General features: G+C 38.1%; 1 protein-coding gene across 6 annotated transcripts; it reads right to left on the bottom strand.

The window, feature by feature from the left end:
- Positions 1 to 6,131: 6,131 nt before the first annotated feature.
- On the bottom strand, positions 6,132 to 15,744 carry TIGD4 (tigger transposable element derived 4). 6 transcript variants are annotated; one of them, XM_029940067.1, is made up of 2 exons: positions 15,726 to 15,744; positions 6,132 to 8,502 (listed from the first exon to the last, which is right to left on the bottom strand). In XM_029940067.1, the coding sequence occupies exon 2, from the start codon at positions 7,960 to 7,962 to the stop codon at positions 6,430 to 6,432; it is 1,533 nt and encodes a 510-aa protein (XP_029795927.1). In that variant the 5' UTR covers positions 7,963 to 8,502; positions 15,726 to 15,744; the 3' UTR covers positions 6,132 to 6,429. The 6 variants fall into 6 exon arrangements, with proteins under 6 accessions (XP_029795927.1, XP_029795889.1, XP_029795897.1 ...); XM_029940029.1 differs by lacking the exon at positions 15,726 to 15,744 and adding an exon at positions 15,431 to 15,699; XM_029940037.1 differs by lacking the exon at positions 15,726 to 15,744 and adding an exon at positions 15,431 to 15,699 and having other exon boundaries at positions 6,132 to 8,496.
- Between the last annotated feature and the right edge of the window lie 29 nt (positions 15,745 to 15,773).

Here is a 15,773-nt window from a genome sequence, read left to right as displayed (position 1 = left end):
AGGCCAGATAACAGATCCAGGCGCCACCAGGACTGACGACCCCCACTCTCAATCTGGACTGTCTCAAACTGGAATGCCTCACCATGGAATTCCAGCATCCCCCTCCCCACCGAAGCGAACAGCCAATTGAATCCTGCCACCGTCCAAAGAAGACCCTACGTGGCTATCAGCCCACCTGAGCTCAAACCCGGAACTTCTGCACCCATAAAAGACCTTACTCTCCCGTATCAGGCGCGACTTCCCTGACTGCCCGCTCCAGAGTCACGGAACCTCGCCCGGGAATTGCAGATCCCAATAAAGGCCTTCTTGACTCCATAACGTGGTCTCTTTGTCCTCCCATCTCTGCCTCCATCTATTAAACCTTACAGGTATAATATCATATATATATCATATATAATATAATATGAAGTATCTGATCTTGTGCAAATCTGATAAATTCTGAATTCTGAAACATATGTGTCCCCAGGGTTTTGGATAAAGGATTGTGGACCTATCTACACAGTAACAAATGTCCTTAATGTTTTTATTTTGTTAGGATGAATTTTTATCATGTACAACATATTTTTAAGTCAGATTTTCTGAGTTTGAATCCTAGTTCTGTTATTTACTAGCTATAGCCATATTTAAATTTTCTCAGCAGTAAAATGGGGATGATAATTGTTGGGACTTATACTGAGTATTAAGTAACACAGGCAAAACACTTAGAATAATCTGCTAATTAGTAAACACTTACCACATACCAATTCTAACCATAATAACTAAATGTATCAACTTATATTTCCAACACCAGTGCACCCGTTTCTCTATGCTCTAGCCTACATTTGGTATTATCATCTCTATAATCTTGTCTAATGTGATGGCCCCTCCCCCAAAAGAAGTCCCATTTTTTTTGCTTGAATTTTTTTGATTTCTAGTGATGTTGACAATATTTTCATGCTTTATTAGTATTTTTATGCTCAACTCTTCTTGAGTGTTAACTTTTTAAAAGATTTTTCTTATTAAAATATTAGTATAAATTTACATTTACCTTTCTTTTCCTAGTATTTACAAGTTTCTTTTCTTTCTCCACATTCCTTTTCTCTTTTTGCTTTCTTCCTTTCTTCCCTTCTTTCTTCATTTTTTAATTTCTTTCCTTCCTCCATTTCTTTTAGAGTTTTTTAAGCCTTTTGGGATTCATTTTGAGGTATGACTTTTTTTAAAAATCCTGTATTTTTAGCCAAATTGCCCTAATATTAGTTACTGAATAATTCATCTACTTCGCCAATGATTAAAAGCCATTTTTGGGGGCGTCTGGGTGGCTTAGTCAATTAAGCATCTGACTTTGGCTTAGGTCATGATCTCATGGTCTGTGGGTTCAAGCCCCACGTCAGGCTTTGTGCTGACAGCTCAGAGCCTGGATCCTGCTTTAGATTTTGTCTCTCCCTCTCTCTCTCTGCCCCTACCCCACTCACACTCTATCTCTTTCTCAAAAATAAATACACATTAAAATTTTTAGGCCATTTTTATATTTTATTTTCTAGACATCATATACTATTCTTTTGATTGACCTATTAATTCTGTTGCTCACACCATATTCTTTAAAATTCTGGTATAGGTCAAATACTCCCATTTTTATTTTCCAAAATTTTCTTAGATATGGATATATACTTATCCTTTCTGAAAAATCTGAATTATTTTCAAAATTTTCAACAAGACTGCATTTGGATTTTCATTGGGATTAACTTAGAAGAAACAAACATATATTTCAATATTGGGTCTGTCCGTTTATTGAAGGCCATGAAAAATGTCATTTCTTCTTAAAGTTTTATAAACTTTAAGGACCTTCCTAATTGCTATAGGTTCTGTAATATACATACTGAAGAGCCAAACTAACCCCATGACAGGCTTCAAATAAGCCTCAGAAACTAGAAGACCTAAATTACTGTTTTCTCAGGAGTGATTCAGCAGTGGCAGAAAGAAAAAAACGACCCACACCCACCTATTGCCTGAGCGAGCACCACCCCTAGCCCAGGCCAATCATAAGACGGCCAGAAAGGCATTCCCGGTACTTTTCAGGACGGCTTAGTTTTAAATTAGCCAATCACCTCGCTCCACACCAAGCTCTGCCAAGGCGCCTCCTCAAATCATTTTGTAACCCCATCCCCTCACTCTACCCTTCACTCTATCCCTCGCCCCTACTGTAATAAAAGTCCTGCTCGACTGGTGATAGGGGCTTTCAGCTCGGATCCACTGCGTTGGTGAGGTCTGAGAGACCGAGTTTAAGCCCGAATAAATGCCCTTTGCTTTTGCATACATGTCTCGGACTCCCTGGTGGTCTTGGTTTTTGGGGACCCTGTAATCTGGGCATAACATGTACTTTTTTAGATTATAGCAAGTTGGAAACTGATACAGCAGTCCATATTGATTAATATGTGAATACCTTTATTGGTACTAGGTAATTGCTATGGACTGAATGTTTGTCACCCTCAAAATTTATGTTGAAGCCCTACCCCCCAGTGTGATAGTACTTGGAGATGGGGTTTGGGGTAGGTAATTAGGGTTAGATGAGATAATGAAGATGGGTGCCTCGTGATGGAATCAGTGCTCCTATAAGAGACACCAGAGATCTTGCCCACCCCCCTCCCCATCCTGGCACAAAGAGGTCACGTAAGCATATGGTGAGCAGGTGACTGTCTGCAGTATTTTTTTAAACCAAATTGTGTTTATTAGTGGATAAAAGACTCACATGTGGTATTTTTTTGTTGTTAAAAATGAAGATTACATAAACTGTCTCTAATAGAACATTATAGAATGTTTTGCCCTAATGATATTTTTCTTTTCCTTTTTATTTATTTATTTACTTTTCTGTCTGCAGTATTTTGATGAAATGTTTTGCACAAGGGGCAATTCAGGAAAAATGAAAGTTACTAAGTCACCTTATTCCTTCATTCAAAGTGAAAATGTTTTAGTTTTACAGATAAATTGTATGTTCCTAGAAATGTTGAATTCCCTATTTTATTGCATCAAAGAATGCCAATGGGAAAATTGTCATTAATGCTTAGTGACCATAAGGTCAATATCCGAGCATATCTGGAAGTAGCAGCACAGAGGTGCCTTTCTAGTCATTGCTTATAGTTGGGGAACACTTTCGAGTTTGCTAACTGTTGTAGCATGCACAATTTCTTTCATCCTCAATAAAATCAAGTGAAGTGTCAGTCTCATTTTATGGGTAATACAAACTTATATTTAGAGAAATGAAATGTCTTTCGCAAGGTAGCATTGAACTGGGGCTAGATTTAATTTATTCCGTTGAAGAATTTTTTTTTCTGAAAATTTATTGTATGCACACTATGGTCCCCCAACCTACGCCTCTCTTTCCTCTAATGGTAGGAATTCTTCTCAGCAACTGGTAGGTTTTTGGCTGCCGTATGCCATGCTGTACTCAGCTAGGTAGTGCCAGATGACCCCAAAGATCCAGCCCACTGGACTCTGAATCTGTTGGCAGATGTGTGCTGCCTCTCCTAAGGAAAAAACCTCTCTCTTCCAGTCTCTACTGAGTCCCTACTGAGCCAAGGGTTGGAAAGGGCTTCCCTTCACATTGGAGGTGTTTGCTTGGGAAACTCTCCTTCAACTCTTCCTCCCCTATTTTCCTGCCCACTACCAATTATTCTGCTTTGTATACAGTAAATGGGAGGTTTTACACTTGATCTTAGGTCCAGATGAGAAGCCAGGCAGGAAACATAAAATCCATGGGCCTTGGTTTACTCATAGCCCTACTTTATGTTGAACCAAACCCTTCCCTAGTGAAGTGAAAGTGTCCCAGATTCAATATAAGATTTGTTGCTTGATGAAGCAGACAGAAGGGAAAAGCATTGTTGCAACAGGAGAAATTTATAAAGAACAGTGCAAATAACACTATACTTAACTGAAAAGCAGGTGAGTTGCTAAATGAAGTTATTTTCTGAAAAGACAAGTGACATTTAGTCCCAACTTTGTACTAATAATGTATGGAGAAGATAAATCAGGAGTGAGGTATGCAGTGATTGTCCTGGGAAAAGTAAATTTAAAAAATTTTTGTTTTGGGGGCACCTGGGTCAGTTAAGCATCTGACTCTTGATTTTGGCTCAGTTCATGATCTCATGGTTGGTGAGTTCCAGCCCTGAGTTGGACTCTGTGCTGACAGTGCAGAGCCTGCTTGGGATCCTCTCTCCTTCTCTCTCTGCCCCTCCCCTCCTTGTCTGAACTCTCTGTTTCGCTCTCAACATAAATAAATAAACATTAAAAAAGCCTTTTGTTCTGAAAATTGTTTTAAACTACACAGAAGAGTATACAACATTAACAACTTAAAGTTTATCTTTAAATTTAAATATGCAGGCATCTTTTTCTAATTCTCCATCGGAGCCTTAACTTCTTGTATCATCACCTTTAGATGTATTATGCCCCAGAAATAAAAAATGAATCATGTCATATAGGAGAAAAACAGTAGGTACTTTCAGCAATTGGACATTAAGGTTGTTTCAAATATTTTTGTTTGAGCTTTCCCGGAGCCGCTGTGTTAGAGTGGCACAGGATTACCCACTCACAACGTCCTAGCGTTTCATTATCTCGGTGTTCTCAGGAGAGATCCCGGGAACAGAACTAGCCACACAGATCCAGCATATTCTCTGAAATATTTCACCCTCAGGCCACTAAACTCAAGGGGAAAAAACAACAGAATTTTCCTTTAAAGAGCATGGAAAAGAAGCACTGTGGTGTAGAGTTAGAGGAATGGGGAACTATTGCCTTTTGGGTTTGGTTCTGAGGTTTCAGCCAAATTATCTTTTCAGGTTTCAATGTGCTCATCTTACCAAAACTGGAGGTTATAATGCTTATGTCACAGAATATCTGGAATGATTAAATAAGAACATTTGATACTAGAATGGTATGAAGTAGAGAAGAGAGAGAAAAGAACTACTGAAGGCTCAATACATGCCAGGTACTCTGGTTACAGCCTGGGCTCTTAAGAGAGATTAAGGTCCATGATTTGGGTCCATGATTCCAATCACACTAAAATTTTAAATCAAATAATTAAATAAAATGTTTTCAATTAAGCTTAAGTAATCTATATTTCACTCTATGAGAAATTTTCTTAATTTTAACATAAATTTAAGGCTTATTATTACTAAATCTCAAAAGCAGAGTAAATCAACAGTGGGAAATAAAAATACTTTCTATAACTATTTCCTTCCAAATATGTCTTATGTTGGTAGACTAATAATCCATAATAAAAATAATCTGTATAACATTTTACACTTTTTCAAAATACTTTTCAAAGGGCACCCTAATTTATATGTAATATGTTAAATAAGCATGGCTTTTAAAATTTAACAGAAAAATCTGACACATGATATTTTCCTGCTTTTAAAGACTATTTTATGGATGGAGAGTAAATAATTTCATACAATTATTTTTAAGTGTTCTATAGACAAAACTTCCTCAAATAAATTTAATACAATTTGAAACAAAATAAAGATTAAATATATCAAAATATGCTGAAAAGACACTCAGTTATTCCTGAAAATAAAATTCAGCAAAATCAAGAAATAATGAAATACTATAGATTAAAAGTTTCAGCTGTTAAAATTAGAAAAGTAAGAACCACATAAGATATTTTCTTTTTTAGTAACTACATATATACCTTCATATATACTTTTCAAGAGTAATCTTATTAAAATATATTATAAGAATTTAACAAATGTTTTGGTAATGTATTTTTCTATTAAGTGCACACACATATACATATTTAGAGAGAAACTATATCATCTTCTTGTTACAGATGACAAAAAGAATCTGATAAGGTCATAGTCTCTCACTTGACCTTATACAGAAATAACTGGAAAGTAGTTAAGACATATTTTTAATCAGTTTGGTATATAGTTGGGTCAGATTTTATTTTCAGTACTTTTTCATAATTTCCTCTTACCATGATAAGCTAGTTATAAAAAAAATAATTTAAAATTAATACTTGATACAAGGCTAGAATATATGTCTTTATAAAAATAAATATCTAAGTAATAGATATTTTATTTCTTAGATGAGGTAGATAAATTAAAATATTCTAGAACATAATCTGCATTAAAAAAAAAGAAAATAGCAATCACCAATTCAACCTGTATGAATCAAATAGCTGGAGAGTTTTTTATTTTTGGCATATGTACCATATATTTCATGTACAAGGCCTCTGTAATACATTTTCTACTCCACAAAACCTTGCTAAATTGAAATTCATATTTTTCATTTACTTATTCTCTATTTAATCTACCTAGGTCAAACTTTGCTATTCAGGTCAAAGACATTTGCAATTACACCAAAGATTGCTAGTTTTAAAATTTTTTGTTTTTAAGTGGTAGTTTCCTTTTATATACTTTATCTAGTAAAATACATTAGGAAAAGATGTTATACCACAGATAATTATTTAGATGAGTTAATAAAAATTTCAAGGTCTGCTAAAGAATTATGAAGCTCCTCATTCATATCTTGACTTCTAAGAAAACTTTTAAGAGTATCTAAAGCAGTTATTGCCTCATTTTTTGATGGTAAAGGGAGTTCAGTTCCTAGAGATCCACCATCATCCTCTTCATCAGAAGCATAAAGACCAGTTTCATCTGATTTACTCTCTTCGGTCCATACCGAATCACCTTCCGGTGCCGCTTCACAGGTCTCCAAATCATCATCGAGGGCAGCATACTCTTCCAGAGATAAACCTTCAGGAAATTCCACGCCTGCTGCCTGGGCATGGGCAACCAAATCAAGACCAGTGTCTGCCTCTGCATCTGTCTTGTCACTTTCTCCCTTTTGAGATTTGAATCCTGCCTCTTCATAGCTCTTAACAATAGTCTCAGGGGTTACAGCCCTCCAGCAAAGGTGCAAAGTATCAACTGCATCTAGTAGGGAAAATGTAAATTCTTTGCTGCCTTCAACAGAGCTTAAAAATTTTTTGATAAGACAATGTCGGTATTTGATTTTAAGGCTTTTAATAACGCCTTGTTTCATAGCTATAAATTTGGAAGATAAACATGATGGAAAGAATGCTAGCTCAATGGACTTTAGGTTCTTTACCTCTGGATGTGAAGGAAAAGAATCAACAAAGATGACCACTCTTCGTTGCTGGGCTTGAAATTTCTCATCTAGCTTCCGCATCCATTGTTCAAATACATCTGAAGTCATCCATGCCATTCTGTTAGCTTCATAACACACAGGCAATGATTTTATACCTTTGAAACAATGTGGATTTCTGTGTTTTCCAATGATAAGCAAAGGAAGTTTCTCTGAGCCATCCATGTTTGTCCCAACCACTAGAGTTATTCTGTCTTTGCATAACTTTCCAATTGAGCACGTTTCTCCTTTAAATGCAAATGTATTTGTAGGTAACATTCGATAAAGCAGCCCGGTCTCTTTTATATTAAAAACGTTGTTAGGATGATAATCATTTAAATAATAAGGAAGTACATTTTGGTGCCAGACAGTTGAAGGGTCTACCGATACACCTGTAGCTTCTACAGGTTGAGCTCTGAATACTAAACCATACCTGGATTTAAAGCGATCCAGCCAACCATTACTGCACTTAAAGTCATTATGTCCCAGTTTCTGTGCAAAATCATTAGCTTTTAGACGCAACATTGGGCCATTAACTGGTACATTTAGACACTGAGCAATTCGATACCACCTCATTAACGCCTCTTCCAGATCGGTGTAAAAAGCAGTTCTCAGTCTTTTTCTCTTTGGATCAAATCTCAGAGACTCAAAGGCTTCTAGAACTTTGTCTTTATTCTTCATAATAGAAGACAATGAATTTTTCTTTATTCCATATTCAGCGGCAATTTCTGCCTTTTTCTTGCCACTTTCTACTGCGTTTATAATGTCGATCTTTTCCTCAATGGATAAACTCTTCTTTTTCTTCACTGTTACGGGCAGAGTTGAGGCGTCCACGGAAGCTTCTGCCATCTCAACTGGTGCTTATGTAGAGAGTTCTTGTCTTTTTAGTGTCTGTTTCTTTAAATGTTCTTTCCAGAATGATACAAATTGCTGCTTTCTATCCCGCTTCATATATTAAAAGTTGGTGAGTGTCTCTTAGTCTTAATTCTCAAGAAATTGAGAGGGTAAATATATTTTTTCAAAGGTTCAGAATAAGAAAAGTGTTATATGCAGCTAGAATATTTTAGAAGAGAAACTTCCTTCCCTGGGCTCGTGCGGCTCAGTTTATAGCTTATTCAGAGTTCCAGAAGTCAAGCTAAAATAGAAATCTCATTATGTCAAACCTGTCCAGTCCTGCCGATATATTTTTGGAACTTCAATCCTTTAAGATGATCCATTTTATCCACACACACTCAACCTCCTATTAATGCTCCACAGAAGGCCTCAGAGATAAGAAGGAATAGCATTCAGTAATTTTCATGCAAAATGTTACCCATTAATTTCCAAGTCTCTTCAGGGTGGAGAAGAAAGGTAGAATCCTTCTAGGACCTGATGGTATATCTTCTGCCTCTTGAAAATGTAAAAAAAAAAAAAAAAAAAAAAGCAAGCTATTTTAGCAATGACGTATCGATTGAATATCAAAAAGGACATTTATACTAATTAGTCTAATTAGTTATGCTTGTAATAATAACGAAAAGAATGGGACTGTGTTTCTGAAAATATAAAAACCAAAGCTTCCAGAAGAAACGCTTACCTCCTAAACGACCTCGGTAAAAAGCCCTGTAGTTCTGCTCTATGCATTTGAATTCTCACTTGCTTTGGATGCTTTGTAATATATCCTTCCGAAATAATTCAGACAAACTTAATCTGTTTTTAAAATGGGCACTTACCAAAATTAAAAAACTAAAAATTATGCTGGAGAGATCTTTGGTGGCTATTTTTCACATGAAGTCATAGCCTGCCCCCTCTGACTCCACTAAAAGAAAAACATAGTCAGACAGTAGTCACAAGGTTCAACTTTTAATAGCACATGGAAGACAGTGTCTCCTTTATAGGAAGGAGTCTGATAGAAATGGTTTTGCTAAAAATCAAAACAAGTGATTCTATCACAAATTTTAAAAAATCTAAGTCTTATTTTATGTAAATGCTTACAAACCTAGTAACTTTTGTATTAACTTGACATATTAGCCAGATGCACAAAGGCCAGAGATAGTTGACAAAATGCATAAGAATAGGCAAATTCTTAAGAGGATATAATGCAGATAAAGCCCTAGACTAAGAGTAAGAAGGAGAGTGACCATGGGTCTAACTTAACATCTCAGGACCTCCACTTCCTGATCTGTAAAGTAAAGAGCTTACTGGGGCGCCTGGGTGGCTCAGTCGGTTAAGCGTCCGACTTCAGCTCAGGTCAAGATCTTGCGGTTTGTGGGTCCGAGCCCCGTATTGGGCTCTGTGCTGCCAGCTCAGAGCCTGGAGCCTGTCTTCAGATTCTGTGTCTCCCTCTCTCTCTGACCCTCCCTCCCCTGCTCATGCTGACTTTCTCTCTCTCAAAAATAAAATAAAAAACGTTTAAAAAAAAACCCCATTTATTTAAAAAGAAAAAAAAAGAGCTTACTGCAGTGTAAGGATCTGGGCCTCTCTGCTGGCCACACCTGAGTTGACAAGTGATTCTGCCATTTAGTACTTACGGGATCCTGGAAAGATTACTTAACCATTTGAAGCTTCAGCTTCCTTATTTATAAAATAGGTGTAACTACAGCCCCTACCAAATAGGGTCCTTGCACATTCAATGAGATTCAACGAGAGAGTGTAAAGTGCTCAGACAGTATTTTAGCACCTTACAGAGTGTTTGGTGAATGTCTGGTCATGATCTTGTCATCATTATTTTCTAATGTCCCTTTGGCTGTGCCAATCTACACAGTTCAAAGATTTTACAAAATCCTACTGGCAAAGTGGAGCAAGAATCCCACCTTAAATATATACTGAAAGCAGAGATCTTCTTAAATCAAACAGTACTGTGAGAACAGTCATATCGACCAGATAAGCTTGCCCCTACCCTGCCAGGTAGCACCTACTGTACCAGAATCTGCAGGCTTCAGGCCTCCTGCAGGTCAAGGTAACAAGCTCATGTGATGAGGTGTTACTGTTGTGTGGTATAGTGTGGGCACTCCATTCCTCTAGATTTTTCTCTTTTCCCAGGTTTCAAGATGTCATATGCATTTTTTGCACATTTTTTGAGAAAACTTTTTGTCAAAACTCCTCTGCCTTTGCTGTCTAAAAGAAGTAATTTTTATCATAGGAATTACAACCAATAAAGGAGTTTTGTTGTTGTTATTATTGTAAAAAGGCCTTAATAATAATTATGATAGCCCAGGGCTTTATTTTCCAAACACCTTTACTTCCTGTATTCCAAACAACACAGGAGGAAGATAAAACGGAATTTCAAAGCTTATGTAGTTAAAATGTGGTTGAGTGCAGTCCAGAATCCAGGCTTTCTAATGTAAAGTCTATCATTCTTTTCACTATATTACACTATATCACAGTGTCTTTGAATCACACTGGTGTGGCCTCCTTTGATAATAGTTGTATACTCGGTGTCCTCAGCACCACGCCAAAGCAGCATTTGCAATGCCTCTCCAAACCTGACGACAACAACAACAACAACAACAACAACAACAACAACGAAGCAACATCAAACCTCTACAGAAGACTAGGCCTTTATGAATTCTGTGAACACAAATAGCAACCATATCCCACTGATAGGGTGAGCTGACCTTTCTGAGTAAATACGCTTTGAGCATTCAACTAAAACAAAAAAAACAAACTGCCTCTTTTATGGGACCTCCCTGTAATTCCCTGTAAATCTATACTTCCTTCAAAGTAAGTATTTTTAAAAAATTTTTTTAATTTTATTTTAGAGAGAAAGCATGTGAGTGGGAGAGAGGGTGGGGGGGGGAGGGAGGGAGAGGGAGAGAGAAACTAAACAGGCTCCACACTCAGTGCAGAGCCAGACATAGGGGCTTGATCCTGTGACCTGAGCCAAAACCAAGAGTCAGAGGCTCAACAGACCGAGCCACCCAGGCACCCCTCAAAATGAACATTTTACAATATCTTGCTCTTACTAGGAAGATACCAACCTTCAGAAATTGAGGTAGCAAGAACCCATTTTTTAAGACAAAACTGCGCAAGACTACTCTCCAAGAGAAAAAGGGACTCTCCTAACTTCTCCCTTCCTTCTTTCTTCTGTTCTTTCCTTTCTTTTCTTCCTTCCTTCCTTTCTTCCTTCAGCCTTATTTCATTTGTCAGAAATAAACCCTATCCCCTCAAATTACAAGGATGACAGAAAAAGTAACTTGAATTTCCTCCCTAGTTCCTCTCAAATAAAACAATAAAATATACACAGAGATTAGTGATTATCTTGACCAAATTGAAAATGATGTTTGTTTAGGAAGATATTAGTTGTTTTCTGAGAGTTAACGGTATATATTTCTTTCTGAAACAGTAGTGAAACCTACGATTTTCCATGGTAATATACAGTATACCTTTATTACTGAAACAACTGCATTTTTGATGCCAAGCCAGACAAGCCAGACTTTGTCCCCAGAAAAGAATAAGGCACCAATACTGCTTAACCAAGGAAGCTAACATTTTCCATTCTCCCACAGTATAACGGCTGGGATAGTTCTTACAGGGAGCAATGGAAGTAGCTAACATTTCTCAGAGGTACATATTCTCTCAATTATGCTTACTAATCATTCTCCTTGAAAATATCACAGCAGAAAAATACTGTGCATGTTAGATACTATTTTCTCTATGTCAATAGTAAAGCTAACTAAGGAAAGTTTTACCAACTGAACTCCAAGTAAAGAAAACAACAGTCAATTCCACTGGTAATAAGAGAAATGTAAATCTTCTTTCAAACCAGGAGATACGTTTTTGTTTTTTGTTTTTGCCTACCAGAATGGAAGTATTTAGTGTTTGCCAGGGCATAACATAGGTTGTGATGAAGTATCTAAACTGGTACAAAGCTTACAAAGGACAAATCAGTAATATGACACAAAAACCTAAACACTGCACATCACTTTTATCCAGCAAGCCCATACGTGGATTTTAGGATTTTATCCCCAAAGAATAACTGTAGATGTAAAAATAATCTAGATTACAAAGGTATTAATTGCCTATTGCTGCATTTAGTAACTTAAAACAATACCCACTTATTATCTCATGGTTCTGCAGGTTAGAAGTCCAGGTGAGCTCAACTGAGTCCTCTGCTTAGGATCTCACAAGGCAGAAATCAAGATGTTAGTCAAATGGGACTTTTATCTGGAGTTTCTATAGAAGAATTTGCTTGCAAGTTCATTCAGATTATTTGCAGAATTCAACTTCTCTGTTGTAGAACTGAGGTCCCTGAGCTTTGGATGGCTGTCAGCAGAGACTGCTCTGAGCTCCTGGAGGCCTCCTTCAGGTCCTTGACTGTAGCCCTTTTCATTTCAGCAACAGAGAACCTTCCTCCTGTCAAATCTCCATCATGCTTTGAATCTCTCTGCCTTCTCTGGCACAACCAGCAGGAGAAAACTTTCTGCTCTTAAAAGACTCACGCGTCAGTTTAGGCCCATCCAGATTATCTCCCTGTTGATTAACTTAAAGTCAACTGGTTGCTTCTGCAAAATCCCTTGCACATGCAATAGAACATTACGATGAGAAGGATATCCTACCATGTTCGAAGGGGAGGGAGCTCTACAAAGTGAGAGTCACCGGAAGTCATAGAATTTTACCATAAAACAATATTCCTCCTACTGTTATAATGACAGACAAAACGGGAAAAAACCTAAATGTGTAGCAAAAAGGATTAGGTAAATAAATTAAGAAATATATATGCTAAAATACTACTGAGCCACTGAAGGAGAGTATTTAATGACTGGAAGAAAATTCCATGATCTATTAAGTGAAAAAAGCAAAATACAAAACTGTATGCCAACAGAACCAACATATGCTGAAAGTTACATGAGGACGGGGCTATTCTTACCATGACTGGTGCTCAGCAAACAGCAGGTTCTTAACAAAACTTGTTGAATAAATGTAGAAAAAAGATATAGTTATAGAAAAAAAAGACATTGACAAAATGTTCAACGTTAATTCTAGATAATGGAATTATGCAAAACTCCAATTTTTTTCTCTTTGTAGTTAAAGCAATTTCTACTCTTATATTCTACTGATAATACTATTCACGGGCCTTTTTAAACATTCCTCTTATCAGTATCCTCTAACAGAGAGTTTGTTTCCAGAGAATTACACTGTGCAATCATTAACTAAATATGTCTCCATGAAAAGAGAACTGATGATAGTGATAAAATTATTGTGACATTACCAGAATCCCTCTAGAAAAGATTTCAGATAGTACCTTTTACTTTCTCTTGAGAAATAATATTTGTAAACAATATACAGTATTCAACATCTAAAGCAAAGAAAGTTGTGTGCACATTTAATTCATTCAGAAAGGAATACTAGTAGTTAACCTGTTGCCTTCTTTCCTTCCTGGTAAATAAATGAAATATACACTGTCGGAGTTCCCCAGGAGCCAAGTGAAAAAACGGCACCTGAGTTTTCAAAAGCTGAGTAAGAGCCAATACCAGTACAAAGGTAAATCAGTAGATAATCCCCATATCACAAGCATGCATGGCAGACAACTACTATCTTTTTTCTTACCTCTCAAAAGATAGATGCCAATTTAGAGGAAATAGTAATCTTCTATTTTTCCTAAAGAGAATGGGCAGGCAGAATTCCCCAAACTCTAAGGCAAAGAAAAAGAGAGAGAGAGAGAGAGAGAGAGAGAGAGAGAGAGAGAGAGAGAGAGAGAAAAGAGAGAAAGGAAGGAAGAAGGCAGGTCTCCATCTAAGCAGAGTTATATTTAATAAGATCTTTGTTAGATTCAAGAATTTCACCCAAATAAAAAAAATACCAGCTTCTGCTTCCTTTTTCCAAAATAAAGTTTACAGAATTTCATTGTCTTCCATCACCAGCTGAAGTAGCTTCCAGTGTTTTCTTCGAGCCAACCTACATTCTGATTTCTCTCAGGGCAGCAGAAATCACGGGAAGATTAATCCCGTGTGTGGCCTTGCCCTATGTATGAGGACTAATCATGCACAGTACCAGAAATGCACTGACTAGAGTACCTAACATGATTAACAGCACTTCACTAAACAGAAATTAGCATGAGTTTCAAGTCCATCAGAATCTCTAGCAAAACCGCAGCACTGCCAAGGAAACTATCCAGCTAAGAACAAATAATTAAAACATGCATCCACCCACCCCTGAGCCTAACAATTTAACAGACTGATTTTAATGAAGCTAAGCATCCCTGAACTCAGGAGACACCTGGCAGGAATCCTTAAGGCGCCTGCAAACCCAGTACGCGTCACTCAACCACCACTGAGCGCTGTCATGCACCTCTTCCTAGCCACCCTTCAGGAAATGTAAGAATATTTGTACTTTGCTACTATGTTCCATTCTGTTCCTATACAAGAACAGCAGTAATTGTTCTAGATTGGGACCTTTTTCTTATAATTGAAAAGACTAACAGGATGGCTCTAAACAGAAAAAATCCACAGTGGGCTATAGAACTGAAGTCACAGTTTGAGTGAACTGACATATACATTTGCTCTTTTGTTAGGGACAGCCACTTAAGATAAAGGTCCTTTATACATAGATTTACGTTTTTGGACTTGAGCACTGTTTTTATTGGAGTAAGTGTCCTGGAGATCTCAGGTGATAAATATTGTTATTTACTTCTGAAATATTTATGTTGTCGTGGGTATTTACTATTCATGGATATGGGGAAGGTATTTGTACAGAGATATACGATTCACTATGCTGAAACTCCCTAGAATTTGTAAGGGCAGAATTGTCTTTGAGCACTTAGCCATTAAAAATGTACCAACTAATATGACAAAGAAGGTAAGAAGTACGGTCTAAAGAATGGTAAAGCCCACGGAATGCAGTTACCCTTTCGCATTTCTACAAGTGAAATGGCAGTAAAAATGAGCACCCACGGCTGTCAAAGGAAATGCAGTCCAGAACCTTGAAGGGGGATGTATGTGGGTGGGGTCTCAACTTAGTAAACTACAAAGAGCTCTGAGAAAAAAGGATTGTTCTGAGGTTTCCGTAGAGAGGGCAGTAATCTACTTAAGAAGAAATGGGAGGGACACAGAAAGCAGAAATCAGCCATATGGATAAAGCAAGAGGAGCAAGAAGAAAAGTATCCGGGATCCACCGTCAGCGAGCGAGCAGTGCAGAAAGTGATCGCAAAAACAGCAAGTGACAAGAACTCAGGGATGCCAGGCTTGGGGGTCTGGTCTTCCTTAAGTGGGTGGGCGTGAGTGACACGGCCGGAGTGGGGCGCTCCAGGCACTGGGGACGCGAGGGTGAGGCGCTCCCATCCAGTCTGTTCCCTTAACCCGCAATCCCTCCACCTTCCCACCCGCCGCGGGACTGAAACAACCTTCTACGTGCTCTCCGGCTGCTGAGAAAGAAGCTTTGGCTTTCCTGTGGTATGCGTGGCGGCGAGCTCTGTCCACCTCCACCCTCCCGCCGCCGGCTCACCGTCTGCTGGGGGGACGCCTAACGCGTGAGGCTGGGGTGTATGAGTAAGAAAGAAGGGATGCTGAGGGCTTCTGGACACCTCCGACCACTCAAGACCAGGCCCGCGCGCCCTTCCGCAAAGCTTCCAGCTCCGGCGGGTGCAACGAGACCCGCGCGCACACCCCTCGGTGATCCGGCCGCAGCCAGAAAATTACCCGGGCAACGGCGCCGGCGGAGCCCCGGATGTGGTTGCTAGGGCCGCA

Source organism: Suricata suricatta, chromosome 1 (assembly GCF_006229205.1).
Source record: "Suricata suricatta isolate VVHF042 chromosome 1, meerkat_22Aug2017_6uvM2_HiC, whole genome shotgun sequence".
Taxonomy (NCBI): Eukaryota; Metazoa; Chordata; class Mammalia; order Carnivora; family Herpestidae; genus Suricata; species Suricata suricatta.
The sequence above is the reverse complement of the archived record's forward strand: the minus strand, read 5'-3'. Positions and strand labels throughout refer to the sequence as shown.

What these genes read in the sequence shown, in the direction of transcription:
- TIGD4 (XM_029940067.1), bottom strand. Translation starts at nt 7,962, where the DNA reads ATGGCAGAAGCTTCCGTGGACGCCTCAACTCTGCCCGTAACAGTGAAG.